The sequence below is a fragment of the Danio aesculapii genome, chromosome 23 (genome assembly GCF_903798145.1).
Source record: "Danio aesculapii chromosome 23, fDanAes4.1, whole genome shotgun sequence".
NCBI lineage: Eukaryota > Metazoa > Chordata > Actinopteri > Cypriniformes > Danionidae > Danio > Danio aesculapii.
Genome location: NC_079457.1, coordinates 42160057 through 42179482, shown reverse-complemented (window position 1 = coordinate 42179482; position 19426 = coordinate 42160057). Strand labels below are relative to the sequence as shown.

General features: G+C 34.7%; 1 protein-coding gene across 1 annotated transcript in view; it reads right to left on the bottom strand.

Moving 5' to 3' along the window:
* Nucleotides 1-16725, bottom strand: part of ccdc30 (coiled-coil domain containing 30) — a 32293-nt gene extending 15568 nt beyond the window's left edge. Inside the window, 16 exon segments of the mRNA XM_056448669.1 lie at nucleotides 341-466; nucleotides 754-843; nucleotides 927-1119; nucleotides 1204-1268; nucleotides 2455-2529; nucleotides 2901-3016; nucleotides 3199-3270; nucleotides 4031-4175; nucleotides 4605-4679; nucleotides 7387-7455; nucleotides 8138-8311; nucleotides 8313-8329; nucleotides 13307-13426; nucleotides 13563-13746; nucleotides 16093-16236; nucleotides 16325-16725. Of these exon segments, the coding sequence (XP_056304644.1) occupies nucleotides 341-466; nucleotides 754-843; nucleotides 927-1119; nucleotides 1204-1268; nucleotides 2455-2529; nucleotides 2901-3016; nucleotides 3199-3270; nucleotides 4031-4175; nucleotides 4605-4679; nucleotides 7387-7455; nucleotides 8138-8311; nucleotides 8313-8329; nucleotides 13307-13426; nucleotides 13563-13746; nucleotides 16093-16107 (1536 nt within the window). The 5' untranslated portion in view covers nucleotides 16108-16236; nucleotides 16325-16725.
* Between the last annotated feature and the right edge of the window lie 2701 nt (nucleotides 16726-19426).

Sequence of the window (19426 nt, the reverse complement as noted above, 5' to 3'; positions counted from 1 at the left end):
TACCTTTATTTCTGAGAGTGCAGTGTAGACAGAAAGTGATTAAAAACAAAAATGCCATTTTCAAATGCGTCACGATTAATGTAGACATAATCTAAACCAGGGGTGTCCAAACTCGGTCCTGGAGGCCCGGTGTCCTGCAGATTTTAGCTCCAACTTGCCTCAACACACCTGCACGGATGTTTCTAGAAAGCCTAGTAAGTGCTTGATTAGCTAGCCCAGGTGTGTCTGATTGGGGTTGGAACTAAACTTTGCAGGACACCGGCCCTCCAGGACCGAGCTTGGACATGCCTGATCTAAACCGTCAAAACATGATACGTCAAAAAATAACATTTTACAGTACCTCCTTTTCCTTTTTGAGAGCAGCCTTGGCTACAGACAGATCGACTTCCAGCTGTTTCCTCCAACCTTTTTCTTCAGCAAGACGACTCTCGAGGAACTTAAGCCTTTCTTGAATGCTCTTACTAATCTTTGTATTGAAAAAGAGTGAAAATAACAGTTACTCTACCACACACGCAGGTTGCAAAGTAGTATTTTTATCTAGCGTTTTTTTTTTTTTCATTTTTGCCTTTATTATGATAATAAAATTGGTAGACCGAAAGCAAACAGGTATAGAAAAGAGTGGGATCATGAAAGGTCAGCAAGTTGGGACTGAATCTTGGGACACTTGAAGTGCAGTGATGCTGATGGCCACAAAGCTATCGGCACCTACAAGAAGAGTTTTTTTTTTTTTTCACCATATCATATAACTTTTACCTCAAAGTCAGTCCCTTGAAACAGATCTTCATCCTTTTTCTCAATTTTCTTAAGATCCCTCTTTCTCAGTTCTTCCTCAATACCTTTAATCTAGAACCAAACTCAAAGTCATCCTTAGCATAAAGGTTATCTTTAATCAAACGCCAAGCCCAATAGTACAGCTAAAAGTGCACCTTTCTCTGTAAGCCCTCTATCTCACACTCATGGTGCTCTCGCTCATCTTTGGCAGTGTTCTGTGCCTCCCCCAGCAGTGCCTCCAGCTCCTCATTGCGCTCCACCAGCTCCTCGTGCTCCCGCTGCTGTTTCTGCAACCTCCTCTCCAGCTCTCGCAGTCGACTGTCCTTATCCTCAGACTCTCTCCGACACCTGCCAACACACCACTGCATTACCAGCACTTCTGAAGTGTGGATAACAATGACACGTGCAACTATACACGCGAAAATGGATTACCTTTTGTGGAGTATCTCATCCTCTACAGCCAGTGATGGATCAGGACTGACATTATTCCCAACACTCTGACAAAAACAGCACACTTGAATTAGGGCTGCGCGATATTGGGAAAACTGAAATTGCAATATTTATGTTTATTTTATTTAAGTTAGAATTAATAGGGTTCATATACATTTTTACTACTAAAATTCCATGACTTTCCATGATTTTTCCAAGACTTTCAAGTAAATTTTCATGACCTAATGGTTAATGCAATATCTACATAACAATAAATGTTAAAATTTATTACAGCATATCGTAAAACATGCAACAATCTATTTAGTTTCAGCTTATATTTATATCTATGTAAAACTGATTTAGATAATGCTTACACTGCACTAATAATGTAAGAGTATGTGATTGTTCAGGCACAGAAAAGTAGTAAAGAAAACTAACCTATATTCAACTATACAAATACCAGTTCTCCATAACTTTTCCAAAACTTTTGCAGGCCTGGAATATGCCATGTCAAAATTGCATGATTTTCCCAGGTTTTCCATGACCGTATGAACCCTGAATAACTGACTTCTTTTATCTTTGCTATGATGACAGTACATAATATTTTCCTAGATATTGTTCAAGATACTAGTATTCAACTTAAAGGGCAATTTAAAGGCTTAACTAGGTTAATTAGGCAAGTTAGAGTAATTAGGCAAGACTTTGTATAACATTGTTTTTTCCGTAGACAATCGAAATACAAAAATCACAAGAGGGTTAATAATTTTGACTTCAACTGTATATATTTGGAAAGAATTTATCATTTTACATTGATTGGGATTGTTTTGTAGGGGAGTGCATCCACATAAAATGTAAAAATTGTAAAATTCTAAAAAATATATAAAATAAAATTCATTGAAGCACAGATGAGAGCAATAGAACAAAAATAAACAAAGCAAGCAGCATGTTTTGCAGGAGCTTAACAGTATTGAGGTACAGAAATTCAATAACCTAATGTAAAATAACACAGTGTAGTCTTCATTGAATAAATAATTAAACACAAATAATCTTTGTTAAAGTGGAAAACGCAATCGTTTCTAGTGTCCCAATTTGTTTTAAATTCACTTGAAATTGCTTGAGATCCTGCGATGTGATTATTGGAGATTCACACATTGCGATATCAATGCTGAAACGATAAATTGTGCAGCTCTAAATTGAATCATGCAATGTAATGCATTTACTTTAAGAGAAGACTGAAATAGTACATATAACTACCTGTATAGATTGTAGTTTATTGTGCTCTAATGATACACTGATCCCTTGAGTCGAGTGCAGATTTGATTGTTCAACCTGTGGCAAACACACAACCGCAAAGAGATATTTATTATATTATATAGATGAAGTAATTTAGTAAATATTTGAAGGGTTTAGATGCAAAAACCTCTAAGTGCTGTCTGAAATGTTCATGTAAAATTAGCATTCTTCTCAGGTTGCTGTGTGTAGTTTCAGTAATTTTACTCTTAGTGCAAAGAAAATATTATTTTAATTAAAGTGAAATAACTGAACATAAACATGGGAGGCTTAGAAAAACACAAATTTTAGTTGAAAATTTCAAATAGCACTTAAGAGGTTTTTGCATCTGAGCTCTTCTCTGTAAACCCCTTGTGATTGGATAAAAAAAAGACGGAGCAAACAGGGTTTTAGAAAACAATTATTCTTGCCAGTTTAAGAAGAGTTCTCCTCTCAGTGTCCAAAGAGCGAACTCTGTCCCTCAACACACGAATCTCCCCGTCCAGTCTTTCATTACGTTCCTTGGCCTTCTGCAGCTCCACCAAATCTGCCAAATGTTGCAATAACAATCAGAAAGGGACATTTGACATGCTTTATGCTTTGTATATCTCTATCTTAATGTACAGCACTTTGGTTCATGTTGTAGTTTTTTTAAGTGCATCATAAATAAATTGCTCAGTTTTTAAAAAGACATGTGATATCATGGAACAGTATCAGAGACAATCTTACCACACTGTTTCAGCTTATCCACTTCCTGTTTTAATTGCTGCACCTCCTCCCCAGTTTTCTGCAGATCTGGTGCTGAATTAAAAATGATGTTGAGCTTACATTATACATTAAGGCAAAATGGTAAATAAGAGCCTAATAAATAGATTTTTCAAACGAATTTCCCTTTAGCAATAAAAACAACTTAATATTGCATTTTTAATTCAATTTATGTTATGAAAAATATTGCTAATTAAAATTTAATTTAACAATATAAATTAAATAAAAAGCAATCTTGCACAACTTAAATCAAAACTAGAAATCGTGCTATGACAACTAACTACAATAAATAAGTTGAAGTACTAAAGTGACCAAAACTCGAAAAATAAAAGATAAACTGAAAAAGACAATTTTTTACTAATTTCCTGTTTTTATATTTGTTTTTATATTTGTTAATGTTTAAGTAAAACATAAAAAATCTGAACGAAATTCAAAATAAATAACAAAATATACTGTGTTGTCTAAACTCGCTCAAAGCAATGACGAAATGCTTAGATTTTTTACATATAGGATTATATGGTTTTTAAAAAGGAATTATTACTTTCCTTTTGCAAAATAATAAGTCAATAAGTCAAATAAATAGCGATATTGAAAACTTTATTTCAATAAATGTGATTCTTTCTATGAAACCTAAAAAGTTTCTTTACTTTTTCATAACTTCTCCAGCAGCAAATCAGTATATCACAAAGATTTCTAAAAGTCCATGTGTCACTGAAGAATGAAACAATTCAGCTTTTCTGTCACATGATTGCTATAACCTTGATCAAACGAATTAGTGAGTGAAATTTTTACTCACCACATAAGTTCTGAACCTTACGAGCGACATCTAGTTCATCTGTCAGATGGCGAATCTCTTTGTGTGCCATAGCAAGACGATTCGACGCCTCTTCCAGATCTCTTTCCAGTCTCTTTCGTTCTCTACTAAGCTCTTCGCCGTGGACCTACAGAGAACAGAGAACATTCAGTGAGACATAAACCCAGATAAACTGCAGGGACAAGCAGAAAACACATCGGAATCCATGCTTATTTCAATCATGCATGAGCCACAGAACACAGATGAAGCTTAATGTGAACACAGTTGAGTTTAATATGTACTGCTCTCCCTTACAACCATAAAAAACACTGTAACAGTCTCTGGTTAGTAACCAGCCTGATAGTGCTGTTAGGCTCCAGAGTGAAAATAAGAGGTGTTAATGTGAACATGCTAAAGAAGCTGTTGCTTTCTGCTTTGTGTTCAATCAAGACATGCATTATTTCCCAAGGTGGCCATGAAGCTGTCTTAATCTGATTTAAGTTGTTCATCTTCATTATCTTCCGCCTCTCTTCATTTAAACTTCATTCATGCCTTCTTTGTTTTTGAGGTAACATACAGGAAGGTTCTGTACTCTTAGTGTAGCCTTGCGCACACCAAAGAACTTCCTCCATGGACTTTGAACTGTTGATTCCTGTCCATTTAGGAAAGGATAAAGAATCAGGTGAAATTATGAGGCAAACTTATGGTGAAATGGACAATGAAGCACTTATTAATACAGTGCTCAGCATAAAGGAATACAGTGCCCTTTGAAAATTAATTTGCATTTAAACATAGCTGTTTTATTAAATAATTAAATCCATTAAAATAGGAGTTTGGTCATTTAACATCTTTAGAAATAGAAGATAACATAACACTTTAGAATAATGGTCCATTAGTTAATGTTAATTAATGCATTTATTTACATTAAAGAGCCCATATTATACATGAAATAGGGTCATATTTAGGTTGTAAGGGTCTCCAACAACAGTCTAATATGCATGCAAGGTCATAAAACACTTTGATGGTCTTATAATCTGCATTTATTTTTACCTAATTATCCCAATGACTCCCATATGAATCGTTCAGCGATTCATTTGTTCCCAAACCCCTCCTCAGCGCGAAGCTAATCTGCGCTGATTGGACCGATGACAGCCTGCTGCGATTGGTCGACAGTGACAGGCTTCAGCACGAGACAGAGTGAAATGCCCAGCTGGTAATCAACTATATAAAAGTAGTCACAGTGCACACGCGCTTCATAGTGTAAGGCTTTTTTCACACACACACACACACACACACACACACACACACACACACACACACACACACACACACACACACACACACACACAACACACACACACACACACACACACACACACACACACACACACACACACACACACACACACACACACACACACACACACACACACACACAACGCTCCTCAGAAAAACTAGGGAAAGCGACGCGCGTCTCTCTCTCTCTCTCACACACACACACAACGCTCCTCAGAAAAACTAGGGAAAGCGACGCGAGTCTCTCTCTCTCTCTCTCTCTCTCTCTCTCTCACACACACACACAACGTTCCTCAGAAAAACTAGGGAAAGCGACGCGAGTCTCTCTCTCTCTCTCTCTCTCTCACACTCACACAACGCTCCACAGAAAAACTAGGGAAAGCGACGCGAGTCTCTCTCTCTCTCACACACACAACGCTCCTCAGAACTAGGGAAAGCGACGCGAGTCTCCTGTCTCCTAGCTTACGATCACCATAGCAACGACAAACGGCAGTGGAACGCGAGCTCACAAAAGCCTTTAACGTTAAATCCGTAAACAAAGCGGCACGCGTCGCGTTTTTAACGTGGCTTACATGTGATAAGAGAATATAAAGAGTAACCGCGTGTACTGTACCAGGTTAACAAGTAACAAAACACAATAAATACATAATTTGCAAGTTAAACGAGGCAACAATTTTAATCGCACTTACTTACACTAGTGAATAAACCTCAGCCACTGACTCTTCACAGTTCACAACTCATCTTTGGGTAGAGACTGTCAATATTATCCATCTGAGCACAGCTTGACTTCATTCGACTGGCGGCGTCTGTGTGTGTGTGTCTAGTGTTTTTTCTGTGTTAGTGGGCGGGGCCGCAGGTTTCAAATCTCCCTGGTTTGCGCGCGTAACTACTGGCGAGGCTTGTGTTTCGTGGCTGCGTCATCGCGAAACACCTAATGACTCGTTATCAAGACGACTCGTTTGAAGCACTATGAGTCGACTCTTTTATAGATGAATCAATAGTTTTAAACACTGTACACTTACAGATTTAAGCCTTAGCTGGATATTTCACTTCACTTAGAGCTGTGTGACACACTACATGGAAGGGCATTTTCAAAAACCCATAATATGGGCTCTTTAAGTATGGATAATCTTGTAAAGCATTAATTAATCTTAGTTCAGCATGATCTGCTGCATTATAAAATACAAAGTTGTGCTTGGTAACATTAGTTAATGCACTGTGAGTTAACATGAACTAACGTTATTGAACTTAAATGACATTAACTAACATTAACGAAGATGAATAAATACCGTAATAAACGTATTATTAATTGTTTGTCCATCTTACTAAAAACATTAAGTAATATTAACTAATGGACCATTTTTTTAAAGTGTTACCAAGGATAATACATTGAAGAAAAATCTGAAGTTATTGCAAAAAAAATGGAAAAATACAAAAGATCACTAAAATGTTTTTCTTGGTTTTCCTGTTTATTAAAATTGGGGTTTTAAAATTAATTTGGGTTTTTGGACCGTGATCATAAGGTTTTTTTTTTTCAGATTTGTCTGTATTAAAGCAAAACTGAAACAAATTGTATGTATGCATAATGTATAGCTTTGTGAATTTTAGTATATTTCATAATTATCTTATTATATATAATCTTATTATTTATATAATTGTTATTAGATATATTAAGTCTACATATAAATTATTTATTATAATTTTATTCAGCCTGGTTTTGGTGGTACAATTACTGTATATGGTGTGTTAATTTAATTTAATTAAATTTTGTATTGATTTATTTTGATATGTTGCCTATGATGTTTACAGTTTGTTTTTAGTTTGTTCTTCCAGGACACTCTTGAAAAAGAAATGACAAATCTCAAAAGGTTTTCTTGGTGAAATAAAAGTTTTGAAAAAATACACATAGATATATTACTGTGAAGCATTCTATAGAAAATATTTATTTGAAAGGGAGATCTGTGAGGGATGCACTCATGTATGCTGAACACTGTATGTGACAAACTGTTTTTGACTTGGTGCATTAGCATGGTGCATTTGAAGATATGGGAAGATGTTTTCACCTTATTCATGTTTTCCTTTTGCTGTCCAAGTTCCTCTTCCAGTGTGTGACGGATATGATCCAGCTCCTCCTGATTTCCATAAAACATGTGATATTAAAATGACCATAAAACAATTAGCCATATGTGTTATTACCATTAAGAGAGTCACTTGTTTAACATAAATTTCTATAATATAACATTTAAGATTTTAGGCATTTTTTGATGCTTTATTCCATAATGTATTGTCTATTAAAGGATTTTTACAAATAAGTAATATTTAAATAAATAAATAAATGACCATTTAAAGTTAAAAACCATGAGAAATAAGGCTTTTTCTTATAGCGTGCCTCAATTCTGGAATGCATTACCCACAATTATTAGAATTGCTGTTTGTCTGAATTGTTTTAAGAAGCATCTTAAGACACACCTTTTTAGTACAGCATTTAATTTGTGATTATTACTGTCATTTGTTTGCAGTTTGTAATCTTTTTGCTTATTTATTGTTTTATTGATTATTTCAGTGTGGCTTTTGGCTTGTTTCTAGGATTTTATGTAAGCTTGTAATTCTGGCTTGTATTTTTAGTTGTTTTATATCTTGTAGTGCTTTGTGTTTAAGAAAAACACATCATGAATAAAATATATTATTATTTTTACATTTGAAATGCAATTTCTGCAATTTCATCTGCTAAATGATTAAATGTAAAAAGAGATCTACTGGTGAACTTTCAGAAACGCTATCATTTATATTAGATGTTGATCTTCATCATAGTACCTGTAGATGGACTTCTCTGAGGTTGCCAGTGAGGGTCTGAGTGTCCAGCTTTCTTTCAGCAGCCTCCAGTCTCTCCAGTAGAGTAGCTCTCTCCACCAGCAGATACGCCACCTGCTCACTGGCACTGCTCTGGCTGATCTCTGCTAGACCCTCCTGCTCCAGCATCTCCACCACCCTCCTTACACTGGGAGTCTGACACAAACAGCAGTGCTTAGGCCTACTTAGGTTGGCCACACATTTGAAGATTTGCACTCCCTCAACAATCAAGGTATGTGTGCCAATTCAAAGCTTGTCGCAAACAACCTTTCGTACAACCCCCCCAAAAAAACCTAAAACCCTGTGTGGTGTCATTATAGTTATTTTACTGAGCCTCCCAATCCCAATCTCAAAGAAATAAATAAATAGTGCTCAACATAAATCCCACCTGCCAACACTCCCGTTTTTCTTAGGAGTCTCCCGTATTTCAGACCAATCTCCCGCAACCATCCCTTTTTGTTATTTCTCCTGGAAAACGCCAACTTTGGTACAGTACCCGATCGCAGCGGCTGCCCAAAACCGCTGTATCTTATCCTGGTTCTCAACAGTGTTATTCAGAGACCTTACCCCTTAACTAATTTTTTCTAAAACAGTTATATACCTTAAAATAAAATACCTTAAAATAAAATATATATATATTCAGACACATTCTTAAGTTACGTTTGGAACAGCATAACAATTATGGATGCAACAATTATAGATTTTTGTTGTACGATTATATAGTCTGAAGAATAATCATGGTTTCATGTCTAATGTAAATTTAATCTTTATATTAGCCAAGTATTTATATGAACTATTGTTATCATCTGCGTTCATACATACATAATCATACAGAATGTTTATTTATTTTTTTATGTTTCTCTTGATTTTTCCTGTTGATTAAAATTGCATTTAATATTTCCCCAACATATTAATCTTAAGTTTTTTTCTTGGATAATAAACTTTTTTTTTATCTATCTATCTATCTATCTATCTATCTATCTATCTATCTATCTATCTATCTATCTATCTATCTATCTATCTATCTATCTATCTATCTATCTATCTATCTATCTATCTATACAACACTGCTGTCTGGTTCTTGAATCTGATTGGTTGATAGCCGTGCGATATTCTGCCAGTAACTGCACTCGTACTGCCTCTTCACCCTTGACCCTTGAGTATTACTCCGGCCACATACAGGGACAAGCAGTACTTTTGAGGCTTTTTAATCAAGAATGTTGATGTTTAGATTGCAACTATGCAGTTTATTTATAAGAATAGTGCCAATTTTTAAATATTTATAACTTCTGAGAGACAACACGTCGGTGGCCATTAGCCTGTCATTGAGCAAAGTCGGTTGACGATATTCATCCACAAGATGGCGACAGAGACCACATAATAAGCCCTACGAGAAAACTGCGTAATCCCAAACTACAGCTGATCAATTCATTATTAAACAGGTAAATTACTTTATAAATCGATCTCTCTTTTTTGTATGTTGTAGTGCTGTATATTTATACCATAGTAATATTGTGAACTCTCGACTGCAACAGAGAAATACTCGGAGATATCTCTGTAGACTGATGGCATTTCATGCCGTTCAGCCTTATAATCCTAAAATGTCAGCAAAATCAATAGCTTTGTCATGATTTTAGACATTACGCTAGAGAATTATTCAAATACTAGCTCTAAAGTGACGTTGGTGAATTAGTAACGGCTGCTGCTGTTCTGACGTCAGCTGCAGATATGAATGAATGGCGGAAGAAAGTAGTTCCTAATACAAAAGGGTTTTTAGACTCTCCGTGTTTGATTTTCTTTTTTATATACACAATTATGCCATCGAACTGTTGTTTAAATGCAATATCACACTATAGATGCTACGAGTGCTACTGCCACGAGTGTGATATTGCTCATATATATATATATATATTTATACAACAGTTCTGTCTGGTCACACAAAAGCCTCTTCACCTTTCACCTGTGTATCTCCTGCAGTCATACCAACACTAACTCACATAATTAACACATCTCTTGACTCTGGTCTATTCCCTACTTCATTTAAGCAGGCTAGGGTAACCCCTCTGCTAAAGAAACCAAACCTGGATCAAACGCTACTTGAAAACTACCGACCGGTATCCCTGCTTCCATTCATGGCCAAGATTTTGGAGAAAGTAGTGTTCAATCAAGTCCTAGACTTTCTTACTCAAAACAACCTCATGGACAACAAGCAATCTGGCTTTAAGAAAGGCCACTCAACTGAGGACTGCCCTGCTCTCGGTCGTGGAGGATCTCAGGACTGGCTAAAGCAGACTCTAAATCATCTGTCCTCATCTTGCTGGATTATCAGCTGCTTTTGACACTGTAAACCACCAGATCCTGCTATCTACGCTTGAGGTCACTGGGCGCTCGCAGGCAATGTTATTCAATGGTTCAGTTCCTACCTCTCGGACAGGTCATTCAGGGTGTCGTGGAGGGGAGAGGTGTCCAACCTACAGAATCTAAACACTGGGGTACCTCAGGGCTCTGTGCTTGGGCCACTTCTCTTCTCTATCGTACACGGCATCTTTAGGAAACAGTCATCCAGAAACCTGGTTTTCCTACCACTGCTATGCTGATGACACCCAGCTATACCTCTCTTTTCACACTGATGATCCCTCGGTTCCAGCTCGCATTTTCAGCCTGCCTGTCAGACATTTCACACTGGATGAAAGATCATCATCTCCAGCTTAACCTCATGAAAACGGAAAATGCTTGAAGTTTCTGCCAACCCGACTCTACACCATAACTTTTCAATCCAGATGGATGGAGCAACCGTTACTGCATCCAAAATGGTAAAAAGCCTTGGAGTTACGATTGATGACCAACTGAACTTCTCTGACCACATTTCTAGAACTGCTCGATCTTGCAGATTCGCACTCTACAACATCAGAAAGGTTCCGACCTTTCCTATCTGAACATTACAGCTCAACTCATTGTTCAAGCTCTTGTCCTCTCCAAACTGGACTATTGCAACTCTCTGCTAGCCGGGCTACCAGCTAGTTCTATCAAACCTCTTCAGCTGCTTCAAGAACGCAGCAGCACGAGTGGTCTTTGATGAACCCAAAGAGCCACATGTCACTCCGCTACTCACCCGTTTGCACTGGCTGCCAGTTGCTGCCAGCATCAAATTCAAAGCTCTGATGTTTTGCTTACAAAGTGACTCTAGCTGTGCCCTTCGTATCTGCTCTCACTTCTGCAGATATATGTGCCCTCAGAAACTTGCGTTCTGTGAATGAACGTCGCCTCGTTGTTCCATCCCAAAGAGGGAAGAAATCACTTTCCCGAACTCTCACATTCAATCTGCCCAGTTGGTGGAATGAACTCCCTAACTACATCAGAACAGCCGAGTCACTTGCTGTCTTCAAGAAACGACTAAAAACGCAACTGTTTAGTCTCCACTTTCCTTCCTAATCTGCAACTGCCTCTCTGGCTATACCACTAACTGTGCCCTGTCTCTCTCTCTCTCAAAAAAAATAAAATAAATAAATAAATAAATAAATAAAAAAAATAAAAAATTTTTTACTAATGCGTTGCTTCTTAGACTTTTACACACCTGAAACTTGTCTATAGCACTTGTTCACTGCTGCTCTTATAGTTGTGTAAATTGCTTCCTTGTCCTCATTTGTAAGTCGCTTTGGATAAAAGCGTCTGCTAAATGACTAAATGTAAATGTAAATATTACTCCGCCCACATACAACCAGCAACAAGCTGAGACGCTACAGTTTAACAAATATTACTGTTGTTAGACAACAAAATGTACTTTTAAGGCTTTTTTAGTCGAGAATGTAGTTGTTTAGATTGCAACTATGCAGTTTATTTTTATAGAGCTCGTCGGCGGCCAAAGACGGTTGACGTTGTCTATCCACAAGATGGTGCCAGGACCGCAAAATAAGCCCTTGAGTACGAATAAGAAGCTGAAAAAATGGAAGTGTCGCGGTTTTTAAGGTGGACCGGATAGAGTCAATAAGAAGCTATATAGATACATATCTATATCTATATATACACATATATATCTATATATATGTATCTATATATATATATATATATATTATATATATATTATATATATATATATATTATATATATATATATATATATATTATATATATATATATATTATATATATATATATATATATATATATATATATATATATATATATATATATATATAGATATATATATATATATATATATATATATTATATATACACACACACACACACACACACACACACACACACACACACACACACACACATATACATATATACACAGAAATATATATATATATACACACACATATATATATGCACAGTTGTCAGAATTATTAGCCCCCGTTTTATTTTTTTCCCCAATTTCTTTTTAACGAAGAGAACATCTTTCAACACATTCTAAACATAATAGTTTTAATAACTCATTTCCGAGTAGTAATGGTTGCTTTTGAGGCACTGCTTTATGAAGCTCACAACATTTATCTCAATCTTTTGTCTTAATCAGGGGTTTCAAATTGGCAAGGTCATGTGAATTCAGTAAACATGGCTTCGTCATGTCATTACTGTTTTAAAACATTTCAAAAATTCAGTGGTGCTCCAATGCATGGGGTGATCTGAGTAATACTGTAAAATCCTTTGAATTATTAGATTTCATTCAGATTGTCCCCCAGTGGTGAATCACAGAACAGGTTTCATAGTTTTTACTTGATCTTGGATAATTGTTTTATGAGTTTGTATGCATTTTTATAAGACATTTTTAAAACAAATAGGATCGTACAATAGATCATACATTCAAATTAACGTTTGAGCTGTTTGAAAAAGTTTGTTGCATTTACAGTTTTGACCAGCAGGTGTCCCTAGCATATGGCATTTCAAATGCTTCGAAAGAGCTAATTGTTTTGAGAAGAAATCGGTTCAGTGGGTTTTAAAGCTTTGAAACGTTTTCTTTCTCCCATCACTATCTATGAGCTCCACACATACACAAAATGTCCATGTTGTGCACACTCCAGAAGTATGCATTATACTGACATAAGTTTGAGGGGTATTCTTTTCAAATACACACACACAGGCTCAAAACAGTGCTTACAATATGTTAGAAATCCATATAAAAAACTCACCCTGTTGGTGTTTCATTAGCGCGAGCTCAGAACGGAGTTTTTCATTGTCACGTTCATACTCGGCTGTAAGAGACTCGCGCTCCTCCAGCATGTTTCGAATATGCTCCACATAATTTCCACCTTTAAAAAAAACATCATAAAAGCATTAGACACAGAACAACACTGTTTTGATATAGTGTCATCATGTTACCATCTTAATGAGGGAGAGCATGATTAGCTATTCCTTCACGTGGATGTCCGCTCTGCCATCTGCTGCTCACCTCTCTCATCTCGCTGGCCTGCTGTGTGCGTAAAGTCTGCAGGTCTTCAGTGGCTGTGCTCAGGCTGCTCTCGCTGTGCTGGAGCAAGCCCCACAGGTGCCGCTCGCGCTCCTGTCCTGAGGCCTCAGGGGACACGCCATCCCTCTGCAAGCGAACACTGAGCTCTTCCTGCTCCTTTTCCTTTGGACCAAACAAAACAATTAGTTTTATTTTTCTTGAAGAGTCTGAATGAGGCCTGGGTTACCTGATACTGTCTTTAACACTCTGTCAGCCTGTCAATTGTGTGTTTAATTGCTTGGTGTGAAGATGTTTTAAGATGCTTAATATCTCACTCTACTGTATCATTAACCTGTCATCGTTCAATATGAGGCCTCTAAAGATTTTAAAAGGTCATATGTACAATATTCCATGTTATTATTACAATATTAATTTAAAAAATTGTCTTTGTATTCTCGGCTAGGGGGCTAGGACACATATTCCCTCCCCAATTATTACAAATCATATTCAATTTCGGTTTTCGGTCAATTGCATCCAGAATTTTTAGTTTGGCCCAGAATTTTCCATTTCAGTGCATTCCTAAAAAGATTTATGCATGTGTATTATTATTTTTTAAATTATTGTATGAAAAATTCATTCATTCATTATCTTATTGGCTTAATCCCTTTATTAATCTGGGGTCGCCACAGCTGAATGAACCGCCAACTTATCCAGCATATTTTTTACGCGGATACCCTTCCAGCTGCAACCCATCACTGGGAAATGTATGAAAAATAATTGTCTAAAATATGAACTAGGGCTGCACAATATATCGTTTCATTATCGCAATGTGCACATCCGCAATAGTCACATTGCAGGATCTGCAATGTTAAGTTGGGATTGTAAAGGATTTTAGGACTGCAGAGTTTAACCTTAATGGAGTAAAAGTTTATCATTTGCACATGTTTTTAAGTGCTAAGAGCATTCAGACACATTATTTAATACAAATTAATTTTATTCAACTAAACAGTAAAGTCTTAAACGTCTTTGCAGTGTCATTTTTGTTTTGGCTTGTTTTTTTTTTTTTCAATTTCTGTACCTGAATATAATTTAAACTATACGCTGAAAACCATAAAGCACTGTTTATTTCACTCTTATATTTGCATATTACATTTCATGCATGATTTGTTCCCCTACAAAATAATGCCAATCGATTGAAAATTAATACATTGTTTCCACATAGGGATTTTCAATTCATCTGGTGAAATTGTATTTATTTTGCCATATATATCGCAGAAATACAAAATACCGCAACGTCCGATTTTTCTAATATCGTTCAGCCCTAATATAAACAGTCATCAAGTTAATCAAGTCATCAAGTATTAATATTTTTAACTAAAAACCATATTACATTTGAACAGTACCTTCTCAGTCTATAAATGTATGTATTGTGTATAAGATTGTTGTATGAAAAAAATCATTGTATGCAGTTTATTTAAACATGTTATTTGTAAATTACAAGTTACAATTATTGGAATGAATAGAATTTAAATAATTTCCTTTCAAATACATAACTCATGAGATTTAAAAAATATCCCAAATATGTGAAACCTACATATTTATTTGTAACTAAAAAACATTATTTAAAATACTAAATATTACAAGACAAATATCTAAAAATATATATTATATATATAGATGAGCAATTCCATGCAAATGTCAACATTGCCATGAAAAAAATTAAGTTTTCGCCAAAATAGCAAAACCGTTTCTGCGTTTTTTTTGTAGGCTTGTATTTTACAGTGCTTTAAAAATACTTAAAAATGTCTCTGTCAGTGTTTTCAAACTATTATATTTGATTTACCAACGTCACACAAGTAGCAATTTCCCATCCGTCACATCCATAACAGAAAGAGGTCAAATCCATAACGAAGCTTTTTCCTCATAAATGCAAAATGTAAAATCAAATAAAATCGATCATGTTTGTTCTATAGTTATCCACCTCTTATCCTTTTGATTAGCATCGTTTCTTTTGGGTTGTGCAGTTTAATCCACAGAATTTCTATTAAGTATGATGTATACTGTAAACTTACAAACTTTTTTGTCACATCCATTAACGCATGCTTGTTTTCCTCATTTAAAATATAAAAAATGTTTACAGACTGATATTTTTCTGCTCCCACAACTCTGTGGCTGGTTGTTTTGAAAAATATAAAGAGATATTTCAATATAATGTTAACATATACTTCCTCTGTCAATTTATGTTTTAAGATTTTACTGCAAATGTCACAGCTAGTAATAGCTGTCACAAAGTATTTAATTAAATATATAATTAAAATACAAATAATATACAAATGTTGTTATAACAGTGCATGTTGTTACTAATGTTTTTGCTGATGTATAAGTTATAAAAAGGATGTTACTACACCCCTTACCTACTGCAACAAGTGTGAAGTTTTTGTTTGACACCATCTGCGCCATATATGGCCTCAATGATCTAACATTGCATGTTTTATCACATTTATAACTACAGAAATGACGACATCATACCTCTCTTTTTTCCATGACCGAGTACAGCAGAACTGCAGTCCGGGCATCACTTGCAAATTAGCCAGGAGTGTTTATGGCAGCAAAGTTTAGATAGTGGTTTCCAGCATTTGCCTCCGCCCATGATAGTCTCTGACCTAATCATCACTTCATTACAAAAATTAAATAAAACTCAGACCATGTGTTAAATAGCTTAACATGTCATTAAATCAACGCAACTTTCAAACTTACTAACGTTATTAAGAATACAACTGACTGCACATGATCGTCTGCATAATCCATCATCCGTCATTAATCCGTTTCGCTTTCGTAACGTTATACGGTCATTTTCCGCAGTCACGAGGGTAATAGTTGTTTATATATAATTTTACTGGATTTTTAGTGCGGTATAAAAAGTTTTCTAACCCTTGCAGAGTCCGAGTCCGCTAACTTTGGCTAACGGGCTAGGTCGCAGGTAAGTTATTAGCACGAGCCTCTTCACGTGTCCTCAAGGCGGCTGTTAAAAATAAAACAAATTACGATTGTGGTTGTCATTCAAAATCGCCATGGAATAGTTAATAGTGGCTGTCTGCTTGTAAATATTGATGCAACATCAGAGTGTCGTCTCTCCTGAGGCCTACCCACTGTATTGTTGCAGCTGCTCTAGTTAGTTACAGCTTGGACCAAGCGCCTAGGCAACGGGTTAAACCATCGTGGGTTAGAGGGGGAGAGAAAGAGAAAAAGGGCGTCGTTGAAGATTCGTGTTTCATTTCAGACCAGGAGATGGCGGTGTGTGCTATAAAAAAATCAAGGAGCCACTGGAAGTTACGAGTTGGTAGTATTTCATAATTCTTCTTTAAGCAGCAATAATAAATATTTCTGGTTTGATGTTGAATGTATATTTAATATACTGAGTGGTCACAGAATTAATATACAGAAAATAGATGTTATATTTTACACAGATAAAAACGATTTAGATAATAATCTCCTATTTATGTTAAATCATTTGGTATTGTTTGACAAGTTTCATATACACAAGTGTAAATGGTCGGAGAGGAAGCCTAACATCTCCCATTTCAAGGCTGATTGAAAAATGTATACTCTTAAAGGACTTTCAAGTCGTAAAGCAACCAGAGTTATACCCGCTCTTGTTCTTTATTTGTTTTTGTTTTGTTTTTTGTTTCTTTTTGTTATTTTGCTTACAGATTTTAATGCTAAAATGTGAATATCCTATTGTAAGATTTGTTATGCAGTTTAATGAAAATGTTCAGCAAATATAGTATAGTATTTAAATATAAAATATTTAATCTGTAATACTATTTAGCAATAGTGTTTATCATTGGTGAGTAAACATTTAAATTAAATAATTAAATTAATGAAATGATTGCTTAAAATATATACAGATATGGAAAAAATAAAAGACTACTTTGAAAATTCTCTATTTCCCTTAATTGACCATTTACAGGTATGTGTTAGAGTTCAACTTTTTCATTTGTTCTGCAAACTACTGATGACATTTCTTACATTTAAAATAAATTGTCATTTATACCATAAAATGACAGTTGGTCAAAATAACATTAAAAAAAGCCAGTGTTCATTCCTTCAGTTGTTTTGAATATTTGTGTAAATTTTTAAAATAAATTGTCATTTTGTGGAGGGAAAATTGTTAAAAGTATTCTTATTTAAAATTTGAAGTGTTAACAAACCTTAAGAAAAACACACATTTTGCAAAACAATCAGGCAAACTGAGATTGTTTAAGAGTTCTCTTAATTTTTTCCAGTGTTATATGTAATGTGGAATCCAGGTCTGCTTTAAATTGATAATTAGAATTAGGAAAATAATTATAAATCAATCAACAACTCAAAAACTGAAAACCCCTGGACTGCAAAAACCCACGTTTCTTTAATGCAATGATTAAAATAAACGAACTATGTAAAAAAATACAGGAGCTTCCAAAACATAGGTAGCATGTTGCAAGGACTGAGGCTTTTATTACTCATAATATTTTCAAAAACATTTTTCTTATCTTATATACATGTGACTTTGGGTTATTATGTTAAGAATCGATCTTCAAATTATGCTGGTTTTATTATGAACTTTATTTTATTTTTATGTACATTTTACATGCACAAATCCAAGTTTGCCAAAAGCAAATCTCTCTTTATGGTGCAAGAAAAAGAGATTAAAATGTATATAAAGTGATTTCAAAGTCTACAAATAGAAAAGCAATTAAAACGGTTAATATATGCTCCTCCATTTTTGCACAAAAAATGTTTGTAAACATGTATTTTCTGTAGTAAAAGTGCATTTAAAAACTCATGTTAATAACTAAAACTGGAAAAAAATATGTGTAATATATTCATATGTAATTTGATAATTATGAACCCTCTCATCTGTTTCTTTTTTTATTATTTAATTTCTTCTTTTCTCATTTAATCCTTCTCGTTAAGGAATGCGAAATGATTTTGTTATATAATAAAATTGTACGTGCTGGTTCTTGTTAATAAAGCAAAAAAAGGAATGATGCTAAAATTATTTTTTGAGAGAAAAAATAAATACTTTTGAGTATATGTTTAAATGTTAAATACATAAGTGATAATAATATTTAACAATAGTGCTGTTTAATATAAGTGAGTATGTATTTCAAACATTTAAATACGTATTCTAATGAAATGTGTGCTAATGAAGATGTATTAAAGATATGCAGCTATGGTGGGAAAAATTATCTATTTCACTTTATTTCAGAGTTAAACATTTCGTTATTTTATTTATTTGTTTATTTATTTATTTAGCTTTTCATTTATTTGTTCTTCAAAGTACTGATGAAAATGATTCTATATTTAATAGGATGAAAATTGGTCAAAATAACCACAAAAATAAATAAATAAAAATTGCCATGATTCCAGGCAGTGTTTTCTCTCTTTTACATTTCTTTTTTTTTTTTTCATTTTCGGAAGGAAAAAAAAAACATTAAAATATCCTTATTTAAAATGTTGAAATGTTATCCAACTTTAGGAACAAAATAAATGTTATGATTTTGCTCAAATATACATACATTCAGTGCACTCATGGAAACTGGTACTTTTTAAGTGTTCTCATAATCTTTCCAGTGTTTTAAATATATTTATTATCTGTTTTTTGTCCTGTCTCTGTAATGCTGTTGCACTGTAGAAGCTCTGTCACGAAAATAAATTCCTCGTATGTGTGAACATACCTGGCAATAAAGCTCTTTCTGATTCTGATTAATCAACAACTCTAAAACTGAAAACCCTGGACTGCAAAAACACACATTTCTCTAATGCAGTGATTAAAACAAGCGAACTAGACTTAGATGTTGAAAATCTTTGTTTATTTAAG